Source organism: Cyanidioschyzon merolae, chromosome 8 (genome assembly GCF_000091205.1).
Source record: "Cyanidioschyzon merolae strain 10D DNA, chromosome 8, complete genome".
Classification (NCBI taxonomy): Eukaryota; Rhodophyta; class Bangiophyceae; order Cyanidiales; family Cyanidiaceae; genus Cyanidioschyzon; species Cyanidioschyzon merolae.
Window position 1 is genome coordinate 368,691 of NC_010134.1, and position 26,961 is coordinate 395,651.

General features: G+C 55.9%; 6 protein-coding genes across 6 annotated transcripts, besides 3 other annotated features; 3 read left to right on the plus strand and 3 right to left on the minus strand.

Moving 5' to 3' along the window:
* The first annotated feature begins 2,382 nt into the window (after nucleotides 1-2,382).
* Nucleotides 2,383-3,725: a sequence feature (possible transcribed region).
* Nucleotides 3,726-4,787: 1,062 nt separating this feature from the next.
* On the plus strand, nucleotides 4,788-5,534 carry CYME_CMH150C (hypothetical protein, conserved; the record flags this gene model as incomplete). The annotated part of the gene is made up of 1 exon (XM_005536049.1): nucleotides 4,788-5,534. One exon carries the CDS (start codon nucleotides 4,788-4,790, stop codon nucleotides 5,532-5,534), a length of 747 nt encoding a protein of 248 aa, XP_005536106.1.
* A 1,198-nt stretch (nucleotides 5,535-6,732) lies between these two features.
* Nucleotides 6,733-8,915: a sequence feature (possible transcribed region).
* Nucleotides 8,355-10,195: a sequence feature (possible transcribed region).
* Nucleotides 10,196-11,286: 1,091 nt separating this feature from the next.
* Nucleotides 11,287-13,209, minus strand: CYME_CMH153C (probable leucine aminopeptidase; the record flags this gene model as incomplete). The annotated part of the gene is made up of 1 exon (XM_005536050.1): nucleotides 11,287-13,209. One exon carries the CDS (start codon nucleotides 13,207-13,209, stop codon nucleotides 11,287-11,289), a length of 1,923 nt encoding a protein of 640 aa, XP_005536107.1.
* A 1,242-nt stretch (nucleotides 13,210-14,451) lies between these two features.
* CYME_CMH154C (20S core proteasome subunit beta 1) lies at nucleotides 14,452-15,294 on the plus strand (the record flags this gene model as incomplete). Its single annotated transcript, XM_005536051.1, has 1 exon — nucleotides 14,452-15,294. One exon carries the CDS (start codon nucleotides 14,452-14,454, stop codon nucleotides 15,292-15,294), a length of 843 nt encoding a protein of 280 aa, XP_005536108.1.
* Nucleotides 15,257-18,022, minus strand: CYME_CMH155C (probable ATP-dependent DNA helicase RecQ; the record flags this gene model as incomplete). Its single annotated transcript, XM_005536052.1, has 1 exon — nucleotides 15,257-18,022. One exon carries the CDS (start codon nucleotides 18,020-18,022, stop codon nucleotides 15,257-15,259), a length of 2,766 nt encoding a protein of 921 aa, XP_005536109.1.
* Nucleotides 18,023-22,815: 4,793 nt separating this feature from the next.
* On the plus strand, nucleotides 22,816-24,459 carry CYME_CMH156C (hypothetical protein, conserved; the record flags this gene model as incomplete). The annotated part of the gene is made up of 1 exon (XM_005536053.1): nucleotides 22,816-24,459. The coding sequence occupies one exon, from the start codon at nucleotides 22,816-22,818 to the stop codon at nucleotides 24,457-24,459; it is 1,644 nt and encodes a 547-aa protein (XP_005536110.1).
* Nucleotides 24,460-25,047: 588 nt separating this feature from the next.
* Nucleotides 25,048-26,019, minus strand: CYME_CMH157C (hypothetical protein, conserved; the record flags this gene model as incomplete). The annotated part of the gene is made up of 1 exon (XM_005536054.1): nucleotides 25,048-26,019. The coding sequence occupies one exon, from the start codon at nucleotides 26,017-26,019 to the stop codon at nucleotides 25,048-25,050; it is 972 nt and encodes a 323-aa protein (XP_005536111.1).
* Between the last annotated feature and the right edge of the window lie 942 nt (nucleotides 26,020-26,961).

Sequence of the window (26,961 nt, forward strand, 5' to 3'; positions counted from 1 at the left end):
GATATCTGGTTGACACCACTGGTGCTAGTCTGCGCTAAAATTGAACGAGTCCCGCGTAGACGCTTTCGGAACGTCCAGAGTCCAGACGGTGGATGCACGTTCTTCATTCGTTCTGATGATATATGTATCGGAATAGGTGTGCGCTTGGGGTCCCGAGCGCGATGCGATTTCGCGGAATAAGCGAGCGACGCCGTCTTCTGGCGACGGGGCGTTTGGGGGTAGTTGCGCCATCCGTCGCTCCCGCTTGAACAGGCCTATCTGCGTTGCGGTTTGTCTTTTCTCTGCTTCAGGTTTGCGTTTACGAGTTTTGATAGATTCTGGAATCAACCTTGTTGCGCTTTCCATGAATACGGGGCGGCGCCACCTCGATCCCACCACAGCACGTTCAGCGGAAGCGGCACCGCGTCGCGATTTCGCGCCGTATCGCGCGGGACTCGATAGGTGGCTGCAACTGGACGCACGACTCGCAGGGCGTCATATTCGAAGCAGCCGCCCGAACGAAGGCTGTCGAATGGAATCAATCCAGTCAGAAGATTAGGTTTCGGTGTGAGGTGTCGACCAGCACTGTCTGCGAATATGTCGGGAGCGGTAAAGCAAGCGAGCTTTCGGGACCAGAGCGGCGCCAAGAAGTCGATATGCATGCGACGACGCGCTGTGCGAGGGTGCCTCTCTACCCGTGCCTCTTTGGCTGATTTCAGCCGACTCACCAGACTGCCGTTTTCCTCTGTATCTGACTCCCAGATGCTCTAAAGCAAAAACGGATCGCTGGGGGTCAAGTGGTCTGTTTGGCAGTGAGGTGTCGGTGACGACGTCTGTGGACTGGGCTTTTTCTTGCTGGTTCGTTTTCCTTTTGACGATCACTGTGATTCATTGCAAAGTCGCTGGCCCCCCCGGGTATGCGTACGAAGACCGCTGGGACCAGCTACGCATCATGGATCTGCGACGTTCGACCGAACCATCCGCCGCACCAACCGCTGCAATGCCAGCCATGATCTACGGGACATAGAGCGTTCAGGAAAACTTTCATTCACAGCAATACTGGTTCCGAGTATCAGCAGATCAACCTGCTGCGATCTCGTACGTGCCCTGAATCGCGTCGTTGCCGGATTTGTGGCGAGGCCGCTTTGTGTCGCCATGCGCACGGATTGTCTAGGTTTTCCCTTCGACTTGTAGAGGATCCATTTCGACAGTCCCTTGTTGCGCGCCGCGCTCATCCTTTCCCCACAAAGCAACGTCGATTCGACTTGCTTCCGCACAGTCTCGTCTGCCACGAGTCCGAGTCTGCAGGGACCCAGTGTCACAGCGTAGTAATGTAGCCACTATCTGGTCCACCAAAGTTATACACCGGCTGGTCTGGGCTGTCCCCGTAGCATGTCTGGTTCGGTGCTGTGCCAATCACCACAAAAGTATACACCAAGTCAGTGCGTAGTACTGCCGTCCCTGCACCTGCAAGGTTCAGCCGTTGCGCTCGGAGCTCGGGACCAAGCTTGTCCAGCAGCGTCGGTACTTGTAAGAGTGCTGCTTTCCAGCCTTCCCGGCCGACAAGGCCTTCGCCATACGTCCAGTTGAAATACGACGACGGCAAGCTCGTAGCCATCTCGACACCCACATAATCCCCACCGTGAAACCCATACTGCTCAAGAGTCTGCCGAATCAGATCCGGTGTAACATAGTGACAGGTATTGGAGTTCACCTCCTCGACACTGCAGTACGTCAGCAGATCGGCAACGTTCGCCGCACCGATCGTCAAGGCCTCGTTGATACATATTTTTGGGTTTTCGTGGTGTAAAGCATTCAGCAACGTGTACTCATAGTGCGTGTAGTTCAGCGTCTCTGCAACGTCCTGGCTAAGCACACCGCCACTGGAAGAAGCTCGAACGGCCACCGCAGCTATGGTGCCGCAAGCGTTCCAGCTCGCGAACAAGAGCACCCAAACACAAAAGAGAGTCAGACGCATGCCGAGCGTGCTGCACCGCAAAGTTCCCGAAACTCGCACCACACAAGAACGCAAACTAAAAAATATGTGGAGCAAAAATCGTCGTTGCCCATCCAGGCGCTACCCGTTGTGGTTCTATTTCGGGATCACTGTGGCGCGCTGATCCACCAGCGCTGGCGGCGCGCGCCATTCTGGGATGACGGCGGCGGAGCGCGGCCTCGCGTTTGACAACGGCGCTGCGCACGCTCCAAGCAGCGACACGTGCCTCATGAACAGCGACTGCAGGCTGATGGCGTGCACGCACGAAGCTGCCAAATTTGGCGGCCGGCTCGCTGTCCGGTGCTCGCTCGCATCCGGTGCCGTCGCCACATGGATCAGATTCAGTGCGGAATTGCGCTGAAATCCGCCGCAGATTGATTGCAACGCATTCGATATTCCGGGTGTGCGAATAGGTGCGAGGATTCAGGGGAAAGCACAGCGCTTCTATCGCAAACGCTGTCGAGCAACGTCAAAGTCGAGAACAGAGTTACGAGTACGAGAAGAAGCGTGGCCGATTTTGAGAGCCAGCCGGTGTCAAACGTGGCCGGCACGCTTGCTGCGACGCTGGAAGCCGCCCCTCAGAGAATCTTCAGGAACGGTGCGTCTCAGGGCTCGGAGCAGGAACGGTGCCGCTGACGGCAGTCACGCCCGTTGTACTGCGCACGATGTGCTATCGGCGATCGGAGCGCGCTCAAAATCCTAACTGTGAGTCTCGAGCAAGTCTTCTTGTCCACGCAGTGCGCAACGTCTCGTTACTATCGGGTTCGCGAGACGTTGCTGCGAACACGCGGGTGCTCTCGTGTACATTCGAGAAAGCGGCTGGTGCAAGCGAGACTGTTGGTGTAATGCAGCGCTTTGCGCAGCGGCGATGTGCTGTAGCCGCAGTCGCCAACGCGAGTCGATGAAATATTTGCACGCCCAGCGCATAGCTGGTGATGGAATTCGTATCGCTCCAGGGCGCGCAGACGCTCGCTGCGATCTCGAGCGATCAACATCCACTCGCTACAGAATACCCTTTTCAAAGTGGAGTCGAAAAGGTACCCGAGCTCCGGCGTACATGCTGTGGTTTGGGTTTCTTCGCTCTACGATCATCATCGCCAGCGTTTTGCGGATTTATTTATGGGGCTGCTTCGGTTTCGTCGCGTTCATCTCCGGGTTGAGATACGCGGGATCCGTCCTTTACCCCCAAATTTCGTTTTTATATGTAGAGGCAAGTTGATGACGAGGTCCAAGTCCCGATGTCGCCATGCCCGTCTGTTTCCAGGTAATTTCATGTACAGAATGGAGATGTGATTAACGTTTTGGTAGCCATTTTCATCCTCGTGGCACACACGCTGCGGTGCGCGCTTTGCAGCGGCGACTTGGCTGTGGTCAAGCGTGCTGATATATTGACCAGCAATATGATGCACAGAATGTAGATGCGATCTACGCTTTGGTAGGGATTTTCATCCCCGTGGTATACACTCTCTGTGGGCCGATATGTTGACCAAGCCGCCTCTTCGGAGCGCCGCCCTGTGCTATGTGAAGGCGCGCTTCATGGCCCGGTACCGGCGCTCGAGGGCTACAGAGGGCTCGCCTCCGTACCCTCCCAGATGCGCGCCACTGGTACCGTACCCGCGGACCATGTGCGTCTTCTAGGCGACGACCTCAGCGATTACTCTATCCGCTGCATACGCCAGCGCATGCTTTATAGATTTGGTAAAGGTTTGTAGAACGTGATGTTGTCCATGATGAAACAAGTAACGACAGTAAAATCCAGGCTGGAAATCGAGTCGAGAAATCTCGATCCGTCTATGTTCCATTCGTGCAGAGCGGTGCTGCACGCTTCACTGGAAGCGAATGCTGCCATGGCCCAAGTCCAAGTCCAGGATCCTTTTGTATCCAAAGAGAAGAGACGGGCGTCTCTCGGAGCATAGTCGATGACAGGTATCACGCTGATGTTGAATGTGATGCCATTAATGACCGAAAAGAGTTGCGGGTTTCTCCTGAGAATCCAATCCTGTATTCGACTTGAAAAGTTCAGTGAATTTTCTGCATGAGCTTGTGAACGAGTCGTCAAGGAGCTACTTTTCACCTTTCTCGTGTTAAATTAAGCGGCATGCATCGCTCTGTCTATGAGTTGCCTTGAAACAGAAAGATCGAAAACTTGAAGAATGCGTGGTTTGAGGACGCTGCGCATCAGGAAAAGAGACGATTGGACGCCTGTCCATATGAATTGGATCACGGTATCGGTTTTTCACGAGCCGTTGTTCGAGGATATCCTAAATCATCTCGATTCGGATATCGTAACGAATTCCAGCAGCAGCAGCAGCAGCAGCAGCCGCATATCAAAGTGACCAATCCGAATAGGCGACCGAGAATTCGAAAACGACGACGCATGAGTCCCAAAGCCCTCATTGCTGCACGCGTATTGCCGAAGCTGTCCATCCGAAAGCAAGGATTCTTAGAACTCGTGCCCTCTGTAACTGAACAGTCTCGTCATGGTCCCGTCGGGCAAACCGTTTTTCTCGACAATCTCCCGTCTTCTTTTTCAAGTGCACTCCTTCGCTCTATGATCAGCGAGAAGGGCATTTTATCGTTTTCCACACTGGCATCCGACGATGAAGGCCCTCCAGGATCCCCGACTTCCACGTCGATGCCGTTCGCTTGGATCTCTTATTTGTTCAAATGAACGCAGTTTGAACGCATCTGCGATGAACCGCAAAAAAGCGTCTGATGGCATTCGCCTAGATGTGGAACGCATTGGAGATGTTCATTCTCGAAACGCTCTGCTTCCCTGAACCAACTAGTGCCAGTAGAACGAGTGCTCCCCATGCGGCGACGCGGTTTGCTCTCCAGTCAGGTAACTGGGTATTGTGTTGGACTAACCGGGAGAGAAACGCTTTTTGGCAAGCGCCTCTGCGCGTTGCGTCAACGCTCCACTGTACGACCTCAAAGCAGCGTCCAATGCACGCTGTCGGCACCGCAGCACGTAAGCAGAGTCCTCGCCAACCTGCTGGTAGCGGTCTCGGTGCTTGTGCAACCTGCCGTCTCACTTGACTTGGAAACAGCACGCGAGATCGGTGAAGCAAAGCGCGCTGAACAAGAGTCACGCCTGCCCCCGCGAGTACGCCTCCCTTCTGGTGTGGTATATCGTGAACTGCGACCTGGTGACGGACTTGTTTTGCACTGGGATGAACAGCCTGACGTTGTCCTCTCGTGGGCGGTGCTGCGCCCGACAGACCTCTATTATCAGTTTGGTAGCTGGAACCGAGTTTCCCTTGAGGATGACCTCTTTCGTGCACTGCCGGCCGGAGAGGCAACCTTGGTATGTGGTCTCGCACACGGGCTCGAAGGTGCGCGTGAACACGCTCTCCGTCGCATATGGGTACCCGCTTCACTAGGATACGTTCGAGGCGATGAGGTGCCACAGCCGCGACCGGATGACTTTGGGGCTCAGCGACGATTTACTCGCCTCCGTCAACGTAACGCGGACCTGGTATTCGAAGTGGAAGTGCGACGTGTGCGCCCAAATGGAGGCTCAAAGCTTCATGTTTGTCCGCTTGGATCAGAGCAATAGGTCCTTCGATGCCGATCTCGAGTGATGGCTTGGTGATTTGACGTTCACGCTTTCGCGATGCGCTCATCGAACGGTGTGCACGAGACTTTGGCATTGTTTCACCGCCGTGGCGACAGCTGCATCGACACTTTGCAGTTCCAACTATATATGAAGTGTTACTCAATGGCTCGTGATCGCCGAATGGTTGTGCCTACATTGGTGTCGGCATGCAAGCAACCATGCATTTCCTGTGAATCGAGAGCATGCGAAGCCGTCCTGCGGGTACACCGAGCGGATTGCACGATCGCCCGTGCGATTCCGAGGCCTTGGACGGGCCGTCCGCGAACCCGCAGCCTGATTCAGCATCGACATTCCGGAATGGTGTGGCCCGATGATACGATCCCGTGATGAGCGAAACCTCGCGGACTGGACGCTTGGTATCAAGAACGCAACACGTGCCACCGCTAGTGCTACTGGTAATCCCGATGTGGCCGCAATCACCACGGAGGCTTGCTGCAGAGACGCTCGTGCACCCTACAATTCGCAGTACTTCTGCCGCTACTTGTGCTGCTGCACTTGCATCGGTAACGAATCCCGGGAGCAATGCTTGCGCCCAAATGATTTCTAGGGATCTGAAATGGGTTCGACCGTACTCCATATCGAAGTTTTGTTCAATAAATGATGCGTTTGCTGGTCTGTTTCTTATCTTGCTAGAGTGCTTGTCATCGCTCATCGCTCAAAAGCACCTGTTACGAGCCGCTCCCTGGTTGTACCTGGATACCGCTGGATCACATCAGGATCGCGATGCAACACCAACAAGTCATCTGCGGTCGCCGGAAACGATCACCATCACGATGGATGCCGATGTCCATGGCGGGAGCGCAATGAAGCATGCTCCTTTAGAAACGGGTTTTTAAAACCCAATCACTGCCGGTATTACTTCTACTCAGTAGTATCGAAGCATGGAACACCGCAATGTTTGACCATTTGCCCAGGAAAATCGTTGTCTATGGAGGTGTGTATGGCGCTCCAGCCTTGATGCGTTGCAGACCCGTACCACACCAGTGCCTTTTCCTCCTCGCTACTGATTGTTTTCATCGAAAGTGTGCGACTTTTCAGCGCAATGTCTACGGTGACTAGAAAGCGATTCCGTCGGATATTCGCGGCGTGCAAAGCCGCCGGACGCTGCGGCAGCAAGAGACATTTCCCGATCTCGGACGAGTCGCTCAAGTCTCTATTCGGAACTCGCCTGCAAGCGCTGGTGCTGGTGGAGTCATGCCCTAGCAAGCCTCTGACTTTCGATTGCCTCGCCATCTGGCGTGCAGTCAACTTGCCCTACACCGTCTCGTGTGTCCGGGTGTGTTTCACGCTCTGCGACTCTGCTAGGCTCACGGAGCGCTCTTGCTTGTGATGCGTTGATCTAGTGCGGGACGCATCGACGGGCGTCGTGCAGCATCGATTGCTGAACGCGTTGTACGCTGGCGTCGAATGAGCGGGAGTGCACCCTCTGGGAGCTGCGGTGCGTCGATTGCCGCAGACTACCACGAGACGAGGCGACGCATCGGTCATGACCTGGTCCAGTGGCTCGAGCGAGCAGGCGAAAGCACGTGTCGTGTATCCGTACAACCGAGACGATTGGCAATGCCGTCGCTGCCTCATGTACGCCAGCCAGGGATTGTCAATGGCAGCTATATCGACGCTCTTGTGATCTCTGCGTGAAAGACGCATACGAAGCGTTCCAGCGTGTTTGCTACGGTGCTTCGAGCATCAGGATAGGTTCTGAGGCTGTCACTACATTTCGTCGTATGCCTGCTTGCAACCATCATACCCGAATGCGGATTACACCGAGCGGTGTGAAAAATCGGGCAGTACGATATTGTCTGTCCCGGGCATTCGTTGTGTTCCCGCATTCTGGCTTGATCGAAAAGGTTCTAAAGGAATCAGGACAGCTGGTAAGCTTGCCTCCGAACCTTGTACAAATACTTATTTAACGAGGATCGTCAAGTCGAGGTAAGCTAAAAGTGTCTTCCTAGAATAAGAAGCTATGCGGTATTGAATCTAGTCCTGCATTTCCCTGTTTCTGGGTTGCTCCCCGTTGGCGTCTTCACTCAGAAAGGCCATGAAACAGTGTACAGACGGTTTATCCTTACACTCTCTGCTCGCCCTCTTTTCGCGGGAATTTCGCCTCCTTTGTCCGGTGCTTCTTTCTCGCTCTTCTTCTTCTGCTTTACGTGGCTGGGCAGCTCTGATGTGGCCGCTACGCTCCATGCTTGTTCCCTTACCTTGAGATGCAGACGCACTGGGTAGTCGATATGTCCGAAATTCGTTTCTTTTAAGTGTGTACTTACGATTCTTCTAGGTACTTTCGTCGCCTTCTCCATCGCGAGCACGTCCACGGACAGCAGCACGGCATGACGCTCCATCTCGCATTCGGGCAGTGTATCCCCAGACCAGTCCATTGCTGGTGAAGACAGATCGAGATTTGTCAAAGAGCGACCGGGCACGCTTCGGTGTCCTTGATCCGAACGACTCTTGTTTGGATCCACAAGCGCAGAAATGGCATTTGAAAACAGAGGAAACGCCGTCGACTAGCTTCAACCAGGGAGATTAGCACGACACAAACCGCAGGTCACGGCGAGATGAGGCGCATGCACCTTCGCCGCTTCTCTTTGATGGAACCTGACGTGGTCCAAGCACAGGACAGAGGATAGCGGCTAGGAGAAGCTACGAACTGCTTCGACGAAGAGAGCGTTGCTGAACAGTCCTCCCTGTTCGGCAGTTTGTAGGAGACGACGCGATAGCATCGTTGCTGGGGGTGATAGCGTCGGGGTGCTCGCTTGACGCGTCTTTACGAGCAGCGGATTTTCCGTCTTTGACCGCTTACATCCAGGTACACAGTGTCCTCCGTCTGCCTTCTCAACGAGTAAGACGAGTACCCCGTTCCTCTTGGTATATAGGTTCCCGTTGCGGTGCGAAAGCGATGGTGTGTGTTTTTCAAAGCGCGACGGTCACAAGTCGAAGCGTACTTTTTTCGTTCTCCATCTGTGGCTCGTTATCGCGGCTCGCATCAACGATTCGGAAACTTCGCGACGTGTGGCTTCTTTGATCGGAATTCCGAGAGAAACCATCGGGTGCAATGGATGAACTTGAAGACAGTCCTGTACGCAGACTTTGATCATGCCTATTTTGGGTGCACAATGTTCGAAATACGGGCAATGAAAAGGGTGCACCATCCGTCTCCTGATCATAGAATAACTGACTTGTACCAGTTAGGTCGTCTTTCGCAGAACTATAGTGCCAGTACCATGCACTTCCCACTTATATCCCCAATATATAGGATGCATTCCGTTTGTTGAATACCAGCGAGATAAACAAATAAAAACAAGAATGGCCCGCCGGCACTGGTGCTCCAGAATTCCCTGTTATGCGTATGAAAAACTTGCACCGAATCGGTGCGAAAGCATTTGCGAACGTTGCTGGCGACGGGAGGTCCTCGACCACTGCACACCGTGCGTTCGAGGTAGCTCCCGATTGTCCAGTGTTCCGCAATCCTATTGGCATTCGCTTTCTAGAACGCCGCTCCATTTCGTGCCACGGGACACGATGCGAGGTCCGGTGCCGAAGCTGGCCTGGCAGCGATAACTCCATCAAACAAATGCGAGCATGCAAGAGTTGCGAAGCGTCCACCATACAAACAGTCGTCCGCAGGTCCTGCGATAACATCGGGATCAAGGCATTCGGCGCCTGGAAACAGGCAATGCTGCCCCGTGCCAAATCTTGCGCATCATCTGTTATCACTAGCATTTTCTCCACAGACAAAGCATTGGCAACTGCACCTGCGTTTCCCGGAGGCACACGCGCAAGGCCAGGAATGCACCTCAGCGCCCGCCATCGACAAGTTCCAGGTCTGAAAACTCCAAAAAAGCGCATCAGGAAACTGGGGTGTCCACTCGGACACTCTCCTATAGGCGAGCTTCTTGAAGTGCGCTCATGTCACATGCAATGTCACGCTTGAGGTACGCACACGCTTTTCCATTTCCCAACACCGAAACGCCGCCAGTCTGTTTGGAACCTGTTGCAGTGCCTGCTATGCTTCGACACCCCTGAACCTGGTTCAGGTCGCGAGCCCTGCCCCAGGGTACGCACGGTGCTAGGCACTGCACCGCACCTGCCGTGTGCGGTATGCACGAGGCGGGTTCAGTCCAGTGGCGTTCGTACGTGCCCAGCTTCCAGAGTACCCATACTGCACCGTCCCTGGTCCTCTGAAAGGTCAACGTCGCGAGCCGTATACCGCTCGGTTTGCCGGAGAGCACGCCGGGTCGGTGCGCTGCACCCAAAAGGCCACCGCAGCCGCAAGTGTCACACTGGTGAACGCTGCGAAGCGGAAAGTTCGCCATCGCTCCACCGGTTCGTAGCCGTGATAGAGTCGGGCCAACGACCAACCTGCGAGCAAACCGCAAAAACCAGTCCACAGGGCTGTTTGCCGAACAATGTCGTCGCAGCGTGTAGCCGCGGGTCGCATGAGCGGAGGTCGCTCCTCAGAGTTGTTCATGGCTAGTCCCGGGAAACGAACGCGGATCACGACCGGCACCTGGACGCAGGACAGAACTCGCGCGACAAGAACCAGGAAGAATCAGCGTAACAGAAAAGCGTCAAGTGGATGAACGTACGCAAACTCTAATGGACTCCGTCGACGGACACAAGCAACTGTTCGAGCGCCCGTCTCTGAGGATATCGCATAGCCGAGTTTGTCTCCGCGGAGCATCCTGTGCTGCAACCAGCGTTTGGGAGCGGGCTCCGCACCCGAAGCGTCCCTGAAACGATCTTGCTCTTATAACGCTTGGAGCAATGGTGCACTAGGGATGAGGGTTCGCTGCAGCATACCCGGAGACACTGTCGTCGCTGTCCTGGTGTCCGCTCATCGAAGCACACCTAGGGTTTCAGGAACGATCCGTCGATCTTGTAGCTTGAAAAAACATGTGCTACGGGTGTGTTGCTAGGAGAGCTGGGCAGCGATTTACCCTTTGGGTGCTGCCCGGCATTTGGACACATGCCTCATGCGGTGCAGACTCGTCCAGGTTCTGCACAAGATGATTCCTGGTTGAGGTCTGTCGGAACTTGAGGGTTCCTGGCTCCTCACGAGGAGCTCACAACGCTGCCTCGACTCGCGTACGGCCGGTCGCAGAGGCGTGCTGCCCAGATGGGTCATTGTGTTCATCGTGCCGCCTGACACCACGAATATAACGTGCCGCAATCACCCCGTTTCCGGAATACTTTCCGGGCATCGAGTCGAGCACGGTCAACGGCGCATCGACACACAGTTTACAGTCTGCTACGCAGCTGGTTACGGCAAAGCGCACTCTAAACTGCGTCCAACAAGCGGGAACAAAAGCTCAGTTTCCACGCTACCGGGCGCAGCGTCCGTCCCACGAATCCAGCGGTTTTGGGGTCTGAACAAAACGAGTACACCTCGTTTGAGCGCGTTCGTTCCGGTCGAGTCCGTAACGCTTCTGTGTATCCGTGACGTACCCGTAAGAGACCCGGCTGTTTGGATCAAAGAAAAGCTGCTGTTGCAGCTGCATCGAATGCTCACAGCGGTTCATCTGGCCCGGTACGCTTCCCGTACAGCCATGCCTGGTCTAACGACACGGTAAGTCGACGCGCGGACTTTTTGCACGGAAGCGCGCATTTCTCTCCGAGACACTTGCTTCTCAGCAAGTATCCCAGATCGGCGTATCCCCAGAGAGCTCGTTCTCAAGTTTGCGCAGACTCGCTACGCCACCTCAGCACCGAGCACCCTCCGCCGGAGTAAGTGATACATTGTATAGAGGCCTTGTTCAGTGCCTCCCTCGGGGCGACCAGCAGATGACCCCACAGCGTATGCCATCAGGTCGAGGTGTATCCAGACTGGGGATCCGCGAGCGCTGCCGTCTGCTGCTTTGGCGGCGGGTGCCGTCTCCGGCGACTGCCGACTCGGGAGCGCCTCTCGACCAGTTTGCACAAACTCTGCAAGGTACAATGCTGCGAGAATCGCACCAGCATACGGACTATCACCGATATTCTGAATATCAGCTACTTTGCTGCGCAGCATTTTGCGGTAAGCACGATGCAGCGGCATGTGCCAAACTGGGTCACCGAGAAGCGATCCCAATTCCATCGCTTCTCTTGCGACTTGCTCGTCGGAGCAGAACAGTGCAGGCAGGTCGGTGCCAAGGGCAACACGTGCAGCACCCGTCAAGGTTGCAAAGTCAACAATGTACTGTGGATTCAGTTCCATCGCATAGGCGAGAGCATCCGCTAGAATGAGTCGACCCTCGGCGTCGGTGTTGCCAACCTCCGTGGTCATGCCGTTTCGTGCCGTCAGGATATCTCCCGGCCGAAGCGCATCCCCCGAAATGGCATTCTCTACGGCGGGCAGTAGTACACAGAGCCGATGTCTCTCTGCCAGCTGCGGATCCGAACGCAGCAGGTTCGCCAGACCGAGAACATGTGCAGCACCGCCCATGTCCTTCTTCATCAGCCGCATCGCCTGCGCGGGTTTGATGTCGAGGCCGCCACTATCAAAACATACGCCTTTGCCAATTAAAACGATAAGCGGCTTGGATGCATTCGGTGACGATGACGACGATGGTGGTGATCGTGATGGCGATCGGCCTTCCGGTAGCGGAAAATGCATCTCTACGAGACGCGGCGCATGACGCGAGGCAGCCGCCCGACCCACGGCGTAGATCTGGGGAAAGTTCGCGGTGCGAAGTGCCTCTCCGATGATAGCACGACAGCTGCCTCCGTATCGATCAGCAAGTGCTCGTGCACAGGCCTCTAACGCGGCCGGGCCCAATTGCTCCGCCGGCGCATTAATCAGGTCCCGCACGAGGTAAGCGGCCTCTGCAAAGCTCTCCACCATCTTCGTCTCGTCCGACACCTGCCATTGAAGTTGACGCAAGGCCCGTGGTTCCCTTGTCTTGTAGGCGTCGAATGTGTAGGTACCAAGCGCCCATGCTAGGGCGATGGCAGACGGCGGGAGTCCAGCGCAGCCACGTCGCAAAGCATACGCACCTGGAGGTATTCGAGATGGAATCGCTGCCAGAGGCCAAGGGACCCGCAGCAAATCACTCGAACATACATAGTCCGTGCGTACGAGTACGCTCCATGGCGCCTGCGGTATCCCGGACCCGGAAGATGCCTCCTCAGCGCCCGCAGCCGACGATAGCGACGGTGACGGAATGCATTGGCAGAAGAGGTCCCCGGTATCCGTGTTTGCCACGGACGAGAGGGTTTCCACGGTGCGAAGCCATACCTGTAGTCCTTCAGGCTGCTGTGCCAGCCAGGCATCAAAGCCTCGGCTGCTGAATAGGTCAATTGGCGTGGTACAGGTTGCAGAAGCCGCCGCACACCAGCTCTGGCGAAAGCGTCCGGCGTATGCCAGCACTCGTTGGCCCCAGGCTAGCAAGAGCTCTGGCGTGCTTTCGTCAGGGACATATTCACTGAAAGGAGTTCCCGCCTTGGCATAAATATGGAATAGTCTAACGTGTCTACTGTGGGAGAGCGAATGCCAGTTGGCGATGTAGCGAGTTCGAACGCGACCGCGTGCCCGCAAGTCTGGTACGTCCGCGCGGAAGCTGCCACAGTTCGACTGGAGAAACGCGTTCCGGCGTTCAGAACCTAGACAAGAAGCTGGACGTACCCACGCACGCATCAAATCTTTCAGATGAGGCTACGGGTTCTTTGCAGGTACCACCGATACTTCTGTGCTGCGAACCGAGTTCGACGCGGACCCGAAAGACGTCGAAACGCCCTGCAGCGTCGACGGCATCGCGCCTCGGGCTGGGCATCCTCCCGGTGCCGACTTCTGGTGTTGGTGCGTAGCGGCGTTGTTCATCCTCGCAGTGCAAGGCATGGGGCAGCAAGCATTTGTAGCAGCGCGCCGCCGTGCATGAACGTGCTGAAAAGTCGCGCTGCCTCGAGGTCGCGGCTTCAGCAAGGCCTCCAGCGTCACACCATGTACTCAAGATGTGCTCGTCGTTGCGCTAATGAACGCAAGCTTTTGGAGCGATCGAACCTGTAGCCCCTGATGGGAATATGCATCTGGGCATCCCGAAGCATACAGGCGTCTAGAGCGGAACGATAGGACGCTTCTCAGCGTGCCGGTAGCGATGGGGTATCAACGGGATTCACGTTTGATGCATCGACCTTGTACGATAAAGCTTTTGGTGTCGGTGTGTGCAGGTATGCGCTGTTGTAGAGGCTGCACATGCAATGCATGCATCCAGACCAAGAAAAACAATGCTGAAGAGCATAGCTGTATCCTCGCGAGCGCTCGCAAGCAAGCGCGATATCGTCCCGGGTCATGCACCTGCGAAGATGCACTGGACTATGCAGCGCTGATCCGTTCAGGCCGTTCTAGAGTCCCGCAAGCGATACCGTTCACCCGCAAGAACGCGAAACACCGGTTTTTCCGAGTCGCATTGCATTCATCGACAAAAGCAGTCATACCACCAACGATTAGAACCGAGCCTGTGCTTCATGGATGCGACTTGAACCCATTCCTCAATCACAGTCGCTTGCATGCCCTCCAAGTACTGGAGCACAACATCCAGCACCCGTTGACCTGCCGTGCTATTCGAGAGCTTACGTCCAGAGTTTCCGAATGTTACACCGCAGTAGGAGTGCCCGTTAGAAAGCTGATCTCCATGAGGTTGCAACGAAGCTGCTCCGCGGAACGTGCGACGGCGGCACCGGGGTTCCCGGGCGCTCCGGAAGCCGCTGATGACAGGCGCTTCCCCCAGTGGACCCTGCGAAATGACCCTGAACTTGAGAGAGAAGTATGGTGCACGGCTCATAAAACCTAGAGCTAATGTTTAGAATGATGGACGCTCTCGCTATATGTCATCCATGATAGCGCCAGCGATGATCTCCAATTCATCTGGACGATCTATCGATGAGCAGGTCGCATGAGGCGACGATCCCCCCTGCTCGTGGATTCAGCAGCAGCAGCGGCGGCGGCCTGAAAACATCCACCCCCGCATCCCTGGAACTGCTCTACGCGGCTGCTGCGGCTTCTGATCCGTTCGAAGGTATCGCCAGTGCCATGTCGTTTACGAAACACCTGCTCATGCACAACTGCGACGTATGGACGCCGGACTGGTATAATCCAACGCAAGATCCGCAGCTTGGGACGACTATCATGGCTGTGGAGTACGACGGCGGGGTGGTGCTGGCCGCTGACTCTCGAACCTCCACCGGTACCTACGTAGCGAACCGTGTCTCCGATAAAATCACTGCCGTTGCACCGCCGTACATCTACTGTGCTCGTTCAGGCTCTGCAGCTGATACGCAGATGCTCGCGGACACGGTGCGGCGGTACGTCACCGCGCTCGCCTTGGAGACGCAGCGCCCGGCCACCGTACGAACGGCAGCAGCACTCTTCCGTGAACTGATCTACCAGAATAAGAGCCGTTTAACTGCTGGTGTGATTTGCGCTGGCTGGGACCCCCTCAACGGTGGACAGGTATACTCGATCACGCTGGGGGGAACGCTGGTCCGCCAGCCGTTCTCAATCGGGGGTAGCGGGAGCACCTACATCTACGGATACTGCGATGCGTCCTATCGTAAAGGGATGAATCGGGAGGCATGCATTGCATTCTGCCAGCAGGCAGCATCGCTTGCCATGGCAAGAGATGGCAGCTCTGGTGGCGTCCTACGAATGGTATGCATTGAGGAGAGCGGTGCGCAGCGTCTCTTGTTTACGGAGGATCAGCTTCCGCGCGGTTGGCAGGGGTAAACGCGTCTTCCTGGGAGAGTAGGCGCTGAAGAACGTGTTCGACGGTTTCCTGGATGTATGCAAAAGATGCATGCACATATTTCCCCCAGAAAGGAAAGGTTTTCCAGCGCGTCGCCGGGAAACCCGGACTCCCTATGCCCTGCAGTATACGCGTGATCTGCAGGGCGGTGCACGGAATGCGCGGTGGTGTGCATAGGTCCTGTTCCGCGTGCATTTCCTGTCCACTTCGATATAGCGAATGCAGTAGGGCGCGAATGTCGGCCATCAAGAGTGCGTGGTCGTTGGCCAGACCGGTATGCGCAGACACTGGAGTACGAGGCGATGAGATGGCAACGCAGGCAGGCGGCAGCTGCCCAGTGCGAAAGTAGTGATCCACCCATTCGCGAAAATGCGCTTCTATCTGGCTAGAACAAGCCTCAGTTCGTCCAAGTTGCAGCACGGCGCGCGCTAGAAGTTCCATCTGTTCGAGACGTTCGAGGAACGCGCGCTGGTGCGCGAGGCGCTCCGCCACCAGCGCATCCGTCCAGGCTCGGACTTGCGTGGCAAGCGGCGGCGGCGGCGGCTGACCAGAATGACATACCACGAGACATTCGCCAATTGTTTGCATCGTGATGATGCCTTGGTACTGTAGACGGCTGCAGCGGTCGAGCACCTCAAAGGGCGACATAGAGAGCGCCTGTGAGACAGCGTCGAGACGAACGTTACAGATGCTCGGGTGGCGCAAGCGATGCGGAGCCTCGGCTGCGGAAAGGCGCACCAGCTCCTGGCAGAAGCTCCGAATATCCTCTGGCAAACAGGATACAGCTTGATGCAATGTGATGCGTAGCGTTGTGGGCACGCGTTGGCGTGCTCTCCACGGCGCTGCGCCTACCGTGGAAAGCGCCTCCCCGGCAATGACAGTGAATCGAATGATGAGTTGTTCCAGGATCGTTGCTGGAATGTCCAAGGTATTCTGTAGTGTAGCGAGGTCGAGGAGCGTAAAGCGCTCCGCAGCGCCTTCATTGCCAGGATGAGAGGATTCCGAGGTAACAACGACGCTCGCAACGAGACTGCGTACAAGTTTGCGAATCAGGGCCGGCTCTACCTGCTCGGCGAGAGCGAGCGCGCGCAAACGCTCTGTATCGGCTGCATCGTAGAACAGGTGACTGAAGGCGCTCGAGCGGTCTTTGCCAGCACAACTTGTCTGCTGCAAAAGGTCCTCGATGCTGTTCGGAATGCTCCAGTGGACTGTGCAGCAAGCGGCGGGTGCGAGCGTTCGCAATGCGGACGAGCTGGTGGCAACAACCACGCGACAATGATGCTGGCGAAATGCTTCTTCAACTTTGCGGCGCTGTTCGGGGTTGAGTCCCGCGTGATAGCTGCGGGCGTCTATCAAGTGGTTTTGGAGCCAGGCTGCAAGTGCATCTGCATCGCGCTGTCGCGAAACGTAGATGAGCACAGGACCTGTCCACTGTTCGTCTTTGCTGAGCATTCGAACGAGCGTGCGGTATCGATCAACGGGTGTCGAAAAGCTAAAGTGCAGCTTCGAAGGCACCAAGTCGCTCTTTGGAGGTAGCGCCTCAACCAATGCTCCGGATACGACGGTGGCAAGGCAGGCTCGTACTGCTGGTGTTGGCGTTGCGGTCTGTGCGAGCAGGACGCATCCAGTATCGGCGGCGAGATGTTGTTTCAGCAGCGGTTGGATCTGCCAATAGGACGGCCTGAACATGGCGCTCCACGGGAGCAGCAGGTGCGCTTCGTCAAGCACGACCGCGCTCGGATGCAGATGCTCAACAAACGACTGCACCTGGGGCTGGCAGAGGCGTTCCGGCGTGCAGAAGAGCACTTTGTACGCACCTATTTGCGTTGCCTCTAGAGACTGGAAGCCGCATGCGGTCTTGAAGCCATTGTTGGTGATCTCAGCGGCAGGCAACTGGGACGGCAAGTTTTCGAGTGCCTCGCGGATAAGTGATCGAAAGGGCTCGCACACCAGAACAGTTCCGCTGGTGAGCGCAGCGTAGAGCTCGTAAATCATGGACCTACGGCTTCCAGGCCGTATACCCAAGAGTACGGACTCGCCGCGGAGCAGGTGTTGCAGAGCCTCGGACTGCTCGCTCCGCAGCTCGAGTCCAGGCATGAGCTCTGGGACCGGACTCCGAAAATCGGAAGATTCAGAGACTTGATAGAGGGCTGGTGCGCGCTCGCACTGTCGCAGCATCGATATATCACATGAAGGCTGCGGGGCGGACTCGAGTAACCAGCTGGTTGCCGCTTGACACTGGAGTCGATGGACGTGTTCCCATAGAAAGAACGAGCAGCGAGGACGCTGCCCACAAACGTAGTACGCTCGTTGGATCCGGCCGCCGTAGCCCCGCGAGACACGCCGTATGCACGGTTGGTTATGTTCGCGGCAAACCGGTGGATCCAATGGAACTTGTTGTCCATCGGGTTGCCAGGGACAATCGGCGACATCCTCCGCAGTGAGTGTGGCCCGTTCTGGATCCGCAAGCGAGTCATCAACGCATGTAGCTTGCCGAAGCGGGTGACTCCACCTGGAGCGGCCCGCCCACAAGCCAGTTCGATGCTCACCGCGACGACGTCGCTGTGCGAAACCGGCTCGAGCATCATTCGGTCGCGCCAAAGCTCGCTTTCTCTTCTTCTTCGTTTGGAATCGACCGAAAGTCGGGGGCGGTGCTGTCACTCGGACCGCTGGAGTGGTGACGACTTGAGGGCCCGGCGCCGGCTCCATGCGCGATCAGGTGCGAGGAGCCAGGCTCTATTGCTGGAAGTGGCGCTCGTGCGTTGTCAGCACGCCCTCGATCTGGAAATGCGATTTCGAAAGTGTGTCCGAAGCCTTTTGCACTTGCCAAGCTCGTGGACGAACGAAGGTCAACAGGAGGAGAGAATCCCCAGTCTCTGTGTTCTGACGGATCAGAGCGGACACGTTCCACTATTCTCTTGACTCTGGATTGATACAGTGGCCTCGAGCAAATCCTGTTTTCAAGGCCACTCAGCGCCGCATGCGGCAGTCTGGCACAGAGCAGCCAAACGGGCACGCGTCGCCGTCACCGCAGCAGTAACGGGAACTTTGGTCACGAGTTTCCCCCGGAGACTGGAAACAGCCTCGAACCCGTGTTTGTTTGGTGAGCGGTAAGCACCAGAGAAATAAGACGCGCGCAGCAGTCCGCCCCGTGTCCGTAGCTGCTCTGTTTGACGCGCGTCACAGGGACTCGGAGCGCTCTACCGACCACAGCTAGCGACCAACGAGCAGCGAGGCTCCTCGCTGGCCGCAGCGAACAGTTGCCTAAAGCGATGCGTTATCGGTGCGTGCAGGCGCCGAGATGAAGAGCGCTCCAGCCCCAACGAAGTCACGCGCGGAACCAACAGGCCGTGTAAAGAAGTCGCTCAACACACACACACACGTTCTTGGTCTACGACGGCCAGTTTCTTGCCCTATTGATTCCTTAAGCGTTCTCCAGGCGTTTCCCGATAACCCAAGACTAGTGGCAAACTATACACTACTGGGCCCGAAACCGAGTTCGAGAGTCATGCAACCGTCTGACCGAATCGCGAGCTTCGGCAACGCCGGGTGTCGCGAAGACTTGTGGACAAAGCGGGGGATGTGCTGATTCCTAATTGAGGGTGTTTTTGGCGCCAATTTTCATGAGGCGCCTTGGGAGCGCTCCCGAGATGTGCGCTCCTTCTTTCGGATTGCATCTTTCCTGCTCTACAAGACGTTTCCATGGACCATGGATCCCAGACTGCTCACTTGGTAGCAGCATTTGGAGAAGCATCCTTCATTCTGCACGCTAGCTTCAAGTTCTATTCCTTGAAGTCCCAGTCGAAGATACCGGACGTTCCTCACGTTCAACAGTCGTGCGCAACGTGCCAGCCACGGGCGTTCGCCATAGCGCCTGTGGCGCCACTGCGTTCATAGGACGGAGACAGAACGGCATTGTAGTACCACTGGGGGCGTCGGCTCGAGGTTCGGATTCCTATCGCATTAGATTCGCAGAAATCTCGGCGATGCTGTGCTAATCCGTGAGCGATCACGCGGCTGTGCTGCTCGCACGTCGCGCGATATGCGTGATCTTGGATAGCGCGCTCCAGTGGTGCACTGCAACGTCATGCTCTGCCGAACAGAGACTTTGTGTTCAGTCGTCTCAAATCAGAGCATTCTACGGCATACGAACACGAGTATCGGTTGCGGTGCTATACAGAACCTATGACCGTCTTTGGACCAGGTGCGACTGCTGTGGAAAACAAGCGCCTCTTGGATGGAGTTTCGCAACACTCCCAATAGTGCGGTGGACTCGAAGCATCCGTTCGAACGGCAGGGTTGCATCTGGAGCGACCTTCGATCGAAGTCATGTTCCACGCGTATCTGCGTGCTCGGCTCCGGTTTGGTGCCTCTGTTCCGTGCAGAGGCACCTGAAGCGATTGGGACGCGAGACTCGGTGCGCGACCAACGTATGTGCCACGGGCGAACAGCCGCGACTTTGTTTCTGGAATGTTTAGCAGGATCCGGTATGCGATACAGAGAAAACGAAAGCCTCCTTGATGATGTATTGGCGACGCTTTGAGGCGTAACGCGGATCTACGAACTGGTGCGCACCAGCAACCCCATTCTAGAGCAGTCGCTTTGCCTTGATCGCTGACATGAGCTCAGAGCCATGCATCTGCGGCATGGGAACCAACGATCATGCTCCTTAGAAAATTATCTTGCTTGTGGTTTGGATAGCGGCCTCAGCATATTTCCATAAAAGTTCCCAGAAGGCCCAGCGCGTGCTCCTACGGGTTTTTCGCTGCCGATGCGATTCGGCCGCCACGTCGCACGTTGGGTTGCATCCCGTCGCGCGAGGCTTCCGAGCCTCCTGCAAAAGAAACTATTGCAGGAGCTAGATATACTCAGTAGTATCGAAGCATGGAACACCGCAATGTTTGACCATTTGCCCAGAAAAATCGTTGTCTATGGAGGTGTGTATGGCGCTCCAGCCTTGATGCGTTGCAGACCCGTACCACACCAGTGCGTTTTCCTCCTCGCTACTGATTGTTTTCATCGAAAGTGTGCGGCTTTTCAGCGCAATGTCTACGGTGACTAGAAAGCGATTCCGTCGGATATTCGCGGCGTGCGAAGCCGCCGGACGCTGCGGCAGCAAGAGACATTTCCCGATCTCGGACGAGTCGCTCAAGTCTCTATTCGGAACTCGCCTGCAAGCGCTGGTGCTGGTGGAGTCATGCCCTAGCAAGCCTCTGAGTTTCGATTGCCTCGCCATCTGGCGTGCAGTCAACTTGCCCTACACCGTCTCGTGTGTCCGGGTGTGTTTCACGCTCTGCGACTCTGCTAGGCTCACGGAGCGCTCTTGCTTGTGATGCGTTGATCTAGTGCGGGACGCATCGACGGGCGTCGTGCAGCATCGATTGCTGAACGCGTTGTACGCTGGCGTCGAATGAGCGGGAGTGCACCCTCTGGGAGCTGCGGTGCGTCGATTGCCGCAGACTACCACGAGACGAGGCGACGCATCGGTCATGACCTGGTCCAGTGGCTCGAGCGAGCAGGCGAAAGCACGTGTCGTGCATCCGTACAACCGAGACGATTGGCAATGCCGTCGCTGCCTCATGTACGCCAGCCAGGGATTGTCAATGGCAGCTATATCGACTCTCTTGTGATCTCTGCGTGAAAGACGCATACGAAGCGTTCCAGCGTGTTTGCTACGGTGCTTCGAGCATCAGGATAGGTTCTGAGGCTGTCACTACGTTTCATCGTATGCCTGCTTGCAACCATCATACCCGAATGCGGATCACACCGAGCGGTGGAAAATTCTGAACAGCATCCTTTGCTTTCCGTACAAGTGTTTGGCGGCGGCTTATTGATTTAAGGGTTCAGCGACGGTCATGATGTTCTTAAACCTGGGATACACGCGCAGCACCAAAGCTCTTTCAGCATCTACCATCATCGGTTGAAAATGAGTCCCGATGCTGGGCTCAGGCCAAAGCATCACGAGCTTCTTGCACTTCATACAGATTGTGATTCCGTAGGTCTCCCACTGCACTCTAACCTGCTCTCGAGTTCCTCGCTGGAAACCAGAAGTCTCGAACGGGCTCAACCAATGCTCATTGCGAGGCTTTTCGGATGCATCTTACATCTTCGCAGAGACCAACGCCTTAAGAGCCATCTCTTTTACGCGAAGAGCTGGCATGGACGCCGCCCCTATACTCCGTATCCGTGTTTCCTCTGGATTCAGACGCACTGGGTGAATCGTGAGGCAAAAGCTCGAATTTCCTATCTGACCATTTTCTTCAATGCATCAACCTTTCGTCAAAGGCCAGGTTCATGGACCGAATCGCGCCTTTCCCGCTAACTACCGCACACGAGAAGACAAACATCCGAGCAGCTCAGGCCTGGTGATATCTCCAAAGAACGATCTGTCGAAGAACAATGTCCCGAATGCGAACGACTCGCCAATGGATCGGTGAGCGTCAGAATAGCGGTTGACAAGCATGAAGACAACATTCACTGGACGGAATGAGGGAAACCGGCTGGCTCGAAGAGCACATCAGCGCCAGTCCCCGTCGCATATTCCTCGACTTCTGTTGCGTGATGGATATTGGCCTTGTCCTAAAGCGCTACGGAACAATCCAGCAAGCAGGTGCAGCGAACTGCTCCGACGAAGGACTCGCATGTTCAGCGATTCTGTCCGTTTGGCGACTGGTAGACGACCCAACGAGAGAGCATTGCCACCAAGGCTGATGCTCCCGGAATGCTCGCGTGTCTCTTCTTGACGTACAGCGGGTTACCTGTCTTTGAGCACCCATCTACCGGTCTACAGTTTCCTAGAAATAATGCCTCATTGAATGGGATGAGCACCCATTCCTCTCGTGATGAACGTTCGTATTTCCATCCGAAATTGGCAGGGTGTCGTGCAACGCGCGGCGGTCGCTCATAAAAGTGTGCGTGTTCCTTCGTGTACCAATGTTGCTTCTTCACCGTTCGCGTCTGCAGCACGAAAACTGGACATACTGTCTCTTATTGGTCGCGTCTCCGATACAACTTGAACGGTATGGATAGACGAGGAGAGAATCTTGCAAATCGAGGGTCATGCATACTGTCTGAGATGCACGATGTTCAGGATACGGGCCTCGAGGGAGGTCGTTCGTCTTCCTGGTGCATGTGGAATGTCTGACTGACTGACTTGTACAAATAAGACCGCTTTCTTTGTAGACGAGCAATGACCACAGCATGCCGCTCCTCGACCCGTCTCCAGTTCCCATTACACAATTCTGATTTTGAATACCTGCGAGGAAAACAAAGAAAAATTAAAAGTACTTATTGGTAAAGGTGCGCAACAACGCACTGCCCAAGAGATAACGTCGCGCAACGGCCAACGGACTGGACTTGGGTTCCTCAAACAACCTGACCTTGGATACGGGGAGCCGACTCGGCGTTTCGCGAGCCTGACGCCCGGTCCCAGCCGTGCGGTAGCGAACGTGTGTTCCGGGGGAGGCCCCTGTTCGCCGTGGGTGTCGTCGTCGACGGACACCATGCCGTCGGTGGACACCAGCTCGGACGCTGACGGAAAGTCAACGCCTATTCAGGTCGCACGTGGCCTTTATAACTTTCTGCGAGTGGTTGGCGGGACGAATTACGAGCGGTCGGCGCTGGTAACAGATTTAAGTATTGGACTTGCGCTTCTGATCCAACGCAAAGAACGGGAACGAGAGCAAGAGCGAGAATCGTGGTTGGCAAGTCTCGAGAGAGAGCAAGTGCAGCTCGAGGCAGCGGAACTCAAGCGACTGCACCACTTTGCCCGACTAGCGCACGGTGCCTACAGCGCCAACGACGAGGAGCTCTTCAAGCATACACCGGTGTACGCGAAGACGCTCTTGAAAGCGCGGTGGTCCAGCAGTCAAGAAGAGCCAGCCTATTACATTGCAATCGACGAAGCCTTCCGTTCGATCGTGCTAGCTATCCGCGGAACCGATACGTTCTCTGATGTCTTCACGGATTTGAGTTTACATCCAACGCCGTTCCTGGGGGGCACTGCGCACGCTGGAATGACCCGTGCTGCTCTGCGACTCTACGATGAGGTCAGGGAAATGTTGCGGACAGCGCGCACAAACTATCCAGAGTACGACCTGGTTTTTACGGGGCATTCGCTAGGTGGAGGCGTTGCCTCTATCCTCACGATGAAACTCTTATGGGAAGACGATCCGCTGCTCCGCCTCTTCGAACAGCACAACCGACCGAAGCTTCTTGCATATTCATACGGAACGCCTGCCTGTGTATCCCTCGAACTGGCGAGGAAAATTCAGGGGAGTCCTCCCGACCTGCGAGACGCATTGACCACCGTGGTGCTCGGAGACGATCTCGTTCCACGGGCATCCGCCGCGAGTATGGATCGTATCGTGCGGGAGCTTGCTGCATTTAACTGGCGAGAACAGATCGCGAACGAGTTTAGCGAATATGTGAATACGAGCAGCCTTGCGCGCTGGTCACAGCATGTTATCCGTTGGTCTATCCCGCGGGACCAGGTGCAGCGCTTTGTCACTGAGATCGGGCAACGGCTGAGCAAAGCATCCTCGTCGATCAAAGGTGCGCGCCTCGGAAATACGTTTGGCCTTGTAGCAGCGGTAGCCGGCAGTGCCTCTGGCTGGATGAACTGGTATGGGAACCTTTTCCAGAAAGAGCAGCCGCAGGAGCGAGAAGCAGTGAATAGGGCTGAACCTCGACTTGCCGAACCGGTAGCGCTTCCGCAGTTCTACCCGCCAGGCGGTTGCATCTGGCACCTCCATGAGGTGTCACTGCGAGCGGGGGATCAGCGAGGGCTCCCTGAAGGCGCCGCCTCAGAACATGGAAGGGTGCGCCAACAGCTCGTCCAAGACATCTCGAATATTAGTCGTGAGGTATGGAACGAATTGCCGACGCTCAAGCAGCCCAACGAGTCTCCCGAGGCTCCCGGCAACGACTGGGATCGCTCCAATGCGCCCGAGGATGCTGCTGAGAGCATTGGTGCGGAGCCTCAGCGTCTACTGCTTCTCCGAACATCACCAGACGCTTTTCATGACATCGTGCTCAGCCGTCGCTGCTTCAATGATCATCTCATGCGCAATATTCGGCGCGCACTGGCAAGACTCTATGAACAGCAGTACAGGCAGCCACGGCTCGGCGAGCATGGATCCAGTTAAAACGAGGGTCTGTGCAGAGCCGCATCGCGACGCGGAAAAAACTGTATTCTAAGAGAATTGGCACCTGGAAAGGTGCGGTGTCAACGTATGAACCGGATGAGCAGAGTTCCCGTGGCGCCAAGGGTGCTCGGGTTCAAGTCAGGATCAGCGTGGATATCGTCTGTTTTCTGGATGGAAACTCTGGATTCGGTCTCGCAGAACATCGATGCATCCGCGGCGGAAGAGAGGCATCGTTGCTGGTCACCGGCAGCAGTCCTGGGTCCGCGGCAGTCTGGTGCGAGCCGTTTGATCCTGCAGCATAAAAATCGAAGCAGATATAGCTGCGCGCTGTGAAAGGTCTTTCCGCATAGGCAACGGGTTCGAGTCCACGCGAGGAAACGCAAGCGCTGACATCGTCCAGCGGCAACGCCCTCAAAGCACGTCTTGACAAAACGGCTCGCAAAATGGCCCACTTTATTCGGCGGACGATCGCTGCGACACAGCTCCGCACGCTTCCGCATGCAACTCCAAAGGCGCTGCACAGTTCCAGCTCTTCAAACGCAAAGCCGCTGGATGCCTTTCATTTGACCCGCACGGGCGGTCGAACAACTACGGACATGCCTCAGCGAAGAGCTGCATCTCAAACTGCATCGCCGGTGCATACGCTATTTCATTCAACTGCTGAACCAAACGCTCTAACGTTTCAGAGGTCGCACTGCACCATTGCTCCGCGTACAAGTCAAGGAGAAGCTCAAAGCTTTCCGCCAATTCTTGAAATTTTGGGCTGGAATACGTGGCCACCCATGTTGCGCGGGCGCTCTTCCTAGGGTCATGGTCATCTGCGGCCTGTATATGGACCGACAGCTTTCTCCCAATGAACGCATAGAGCGACATGCACGGTACCATAGCGGCTACGAGCAGCAAGCGTGCTCGTCGCCAGGATGCTTCCACTGGAGCGATTCCGCCTTGCTCCTCATGGAATGCACCACTAGCGTGTATGAGCTCCTCTAAAAGTCCACGACTGTGACGCATGAGGAGTCGAAGATATCCCTGGCAGACTTTATGCAGTGCAGGGGCGCTGTTCTGCCTATTTGTCGACGAGACTGAGCGCGTCGCAGTCGCAGTCGGAGCCGCAGCCGCAGCCACCAGCTGCTGTGCCCCGTGTTTGGCGGCGACCTGTTCTTGGGCAGAAACGCTTCCACGCTCGGCGGCTATGGCGTGGCTTAACTCGGCGAGCACCTGGTGCTCCCAGCCTGTTTCGGCGGTGAAGCAGAGCAGACCCAGGCACCGCCAGTAGCCTGCTAGGAACTCAGTGTCAACGGAGAGGAAGCTAGCCAAGTTCGATTCCGATAAAGTACCTTGGGCCAATTCGCGAAGCCACGACGTCTGGAGTGCTTGCTCGATTACCGCAGAGTTTGACTGCCACAAAAGCTCGCTAGCGCAGGTCATAAAAAGCCTCTGGAATAGCAGGCAGCGAGGCGCGTTTCTTCCGGTTCGAGACGCTCCGACAAGGCCTTTCGAGAGCAAGAGAGGTTTAGACGGTTTTTGCTCGTGCGACGTGACGTTAGATACACGTTGCATGCAAGCTGTGGTCACCGTTCACGCCGACTGAATACCGCAACCCCATGCTTCAGTTGCGCTTCCCCGGTTCAAGTGTTAAGGTCGATAGGCCGTGGAGTGGTTGCGTTTTTATTGGCTCGGAATCTCCGCTGCAAGCAAGCTATTCAACTATTTGGCGCTGCGTCTGGTGTTTTTCTTGAAATGCCCAGTCTCGTACTCTACCCGTATGAGAATAAAACGGAACTGGTCCAGTAAGCAGAGTTGGGCATACGCTCGAGATTTTGAATGTGTGCCCGGCATGTTCAAAACAAGTCCATGCGGGATATTCTCTGACTGCATTCGTTACCCCGCTCGTCTCACAAGCTGTGCATACGTCGGTCTCTCATGTGCTTCCAGCTCCGTCGTCGTTATTGGAGTAAATCTGATGGCAGCGTTTTAGTTCGGACGTCGCTGCATCCGACTGTAGTCTATGCATTACACGCGCCAGCGGGCGTTGCGATCCACGCCTCATTTGCCATGCTCAGCTTCTTTATAGACAGTCCCGATGCAGTCGCCAAAGCGGTGACACTTGATTATGGTTAGCTGCGCTCACATGCTCACCATACAAGCCGTCTCTCAGCGAGCGGCCTCTGTGGCGCCTGAACGCTTACTCCATCACGCGGTAGATGTCGGTTTCTGGGTCAGAAGGCCCGCCTCGATGCTCGAATCTGTTTTTCGCTGCCAATGGCTTGCCCTCCGTCACGGGCTTCTTCGTTGCGATCCACTCGGCGAGTACTCTGTCCGTTGCACGCTCGTACACACACTGTCCTACTCGATAGAGGATTTCCAGGACATGGTGCTGTCGATGATGAAATAAGTATCGAGTGGAAAATCCAGACTGGAGAACAAGTAGAGAAATCCTGATGCGTGTGCGCTCCCTTCGTGCAACGCAATGGTGCACGCTGCACTAGAAGCAATTGCTTC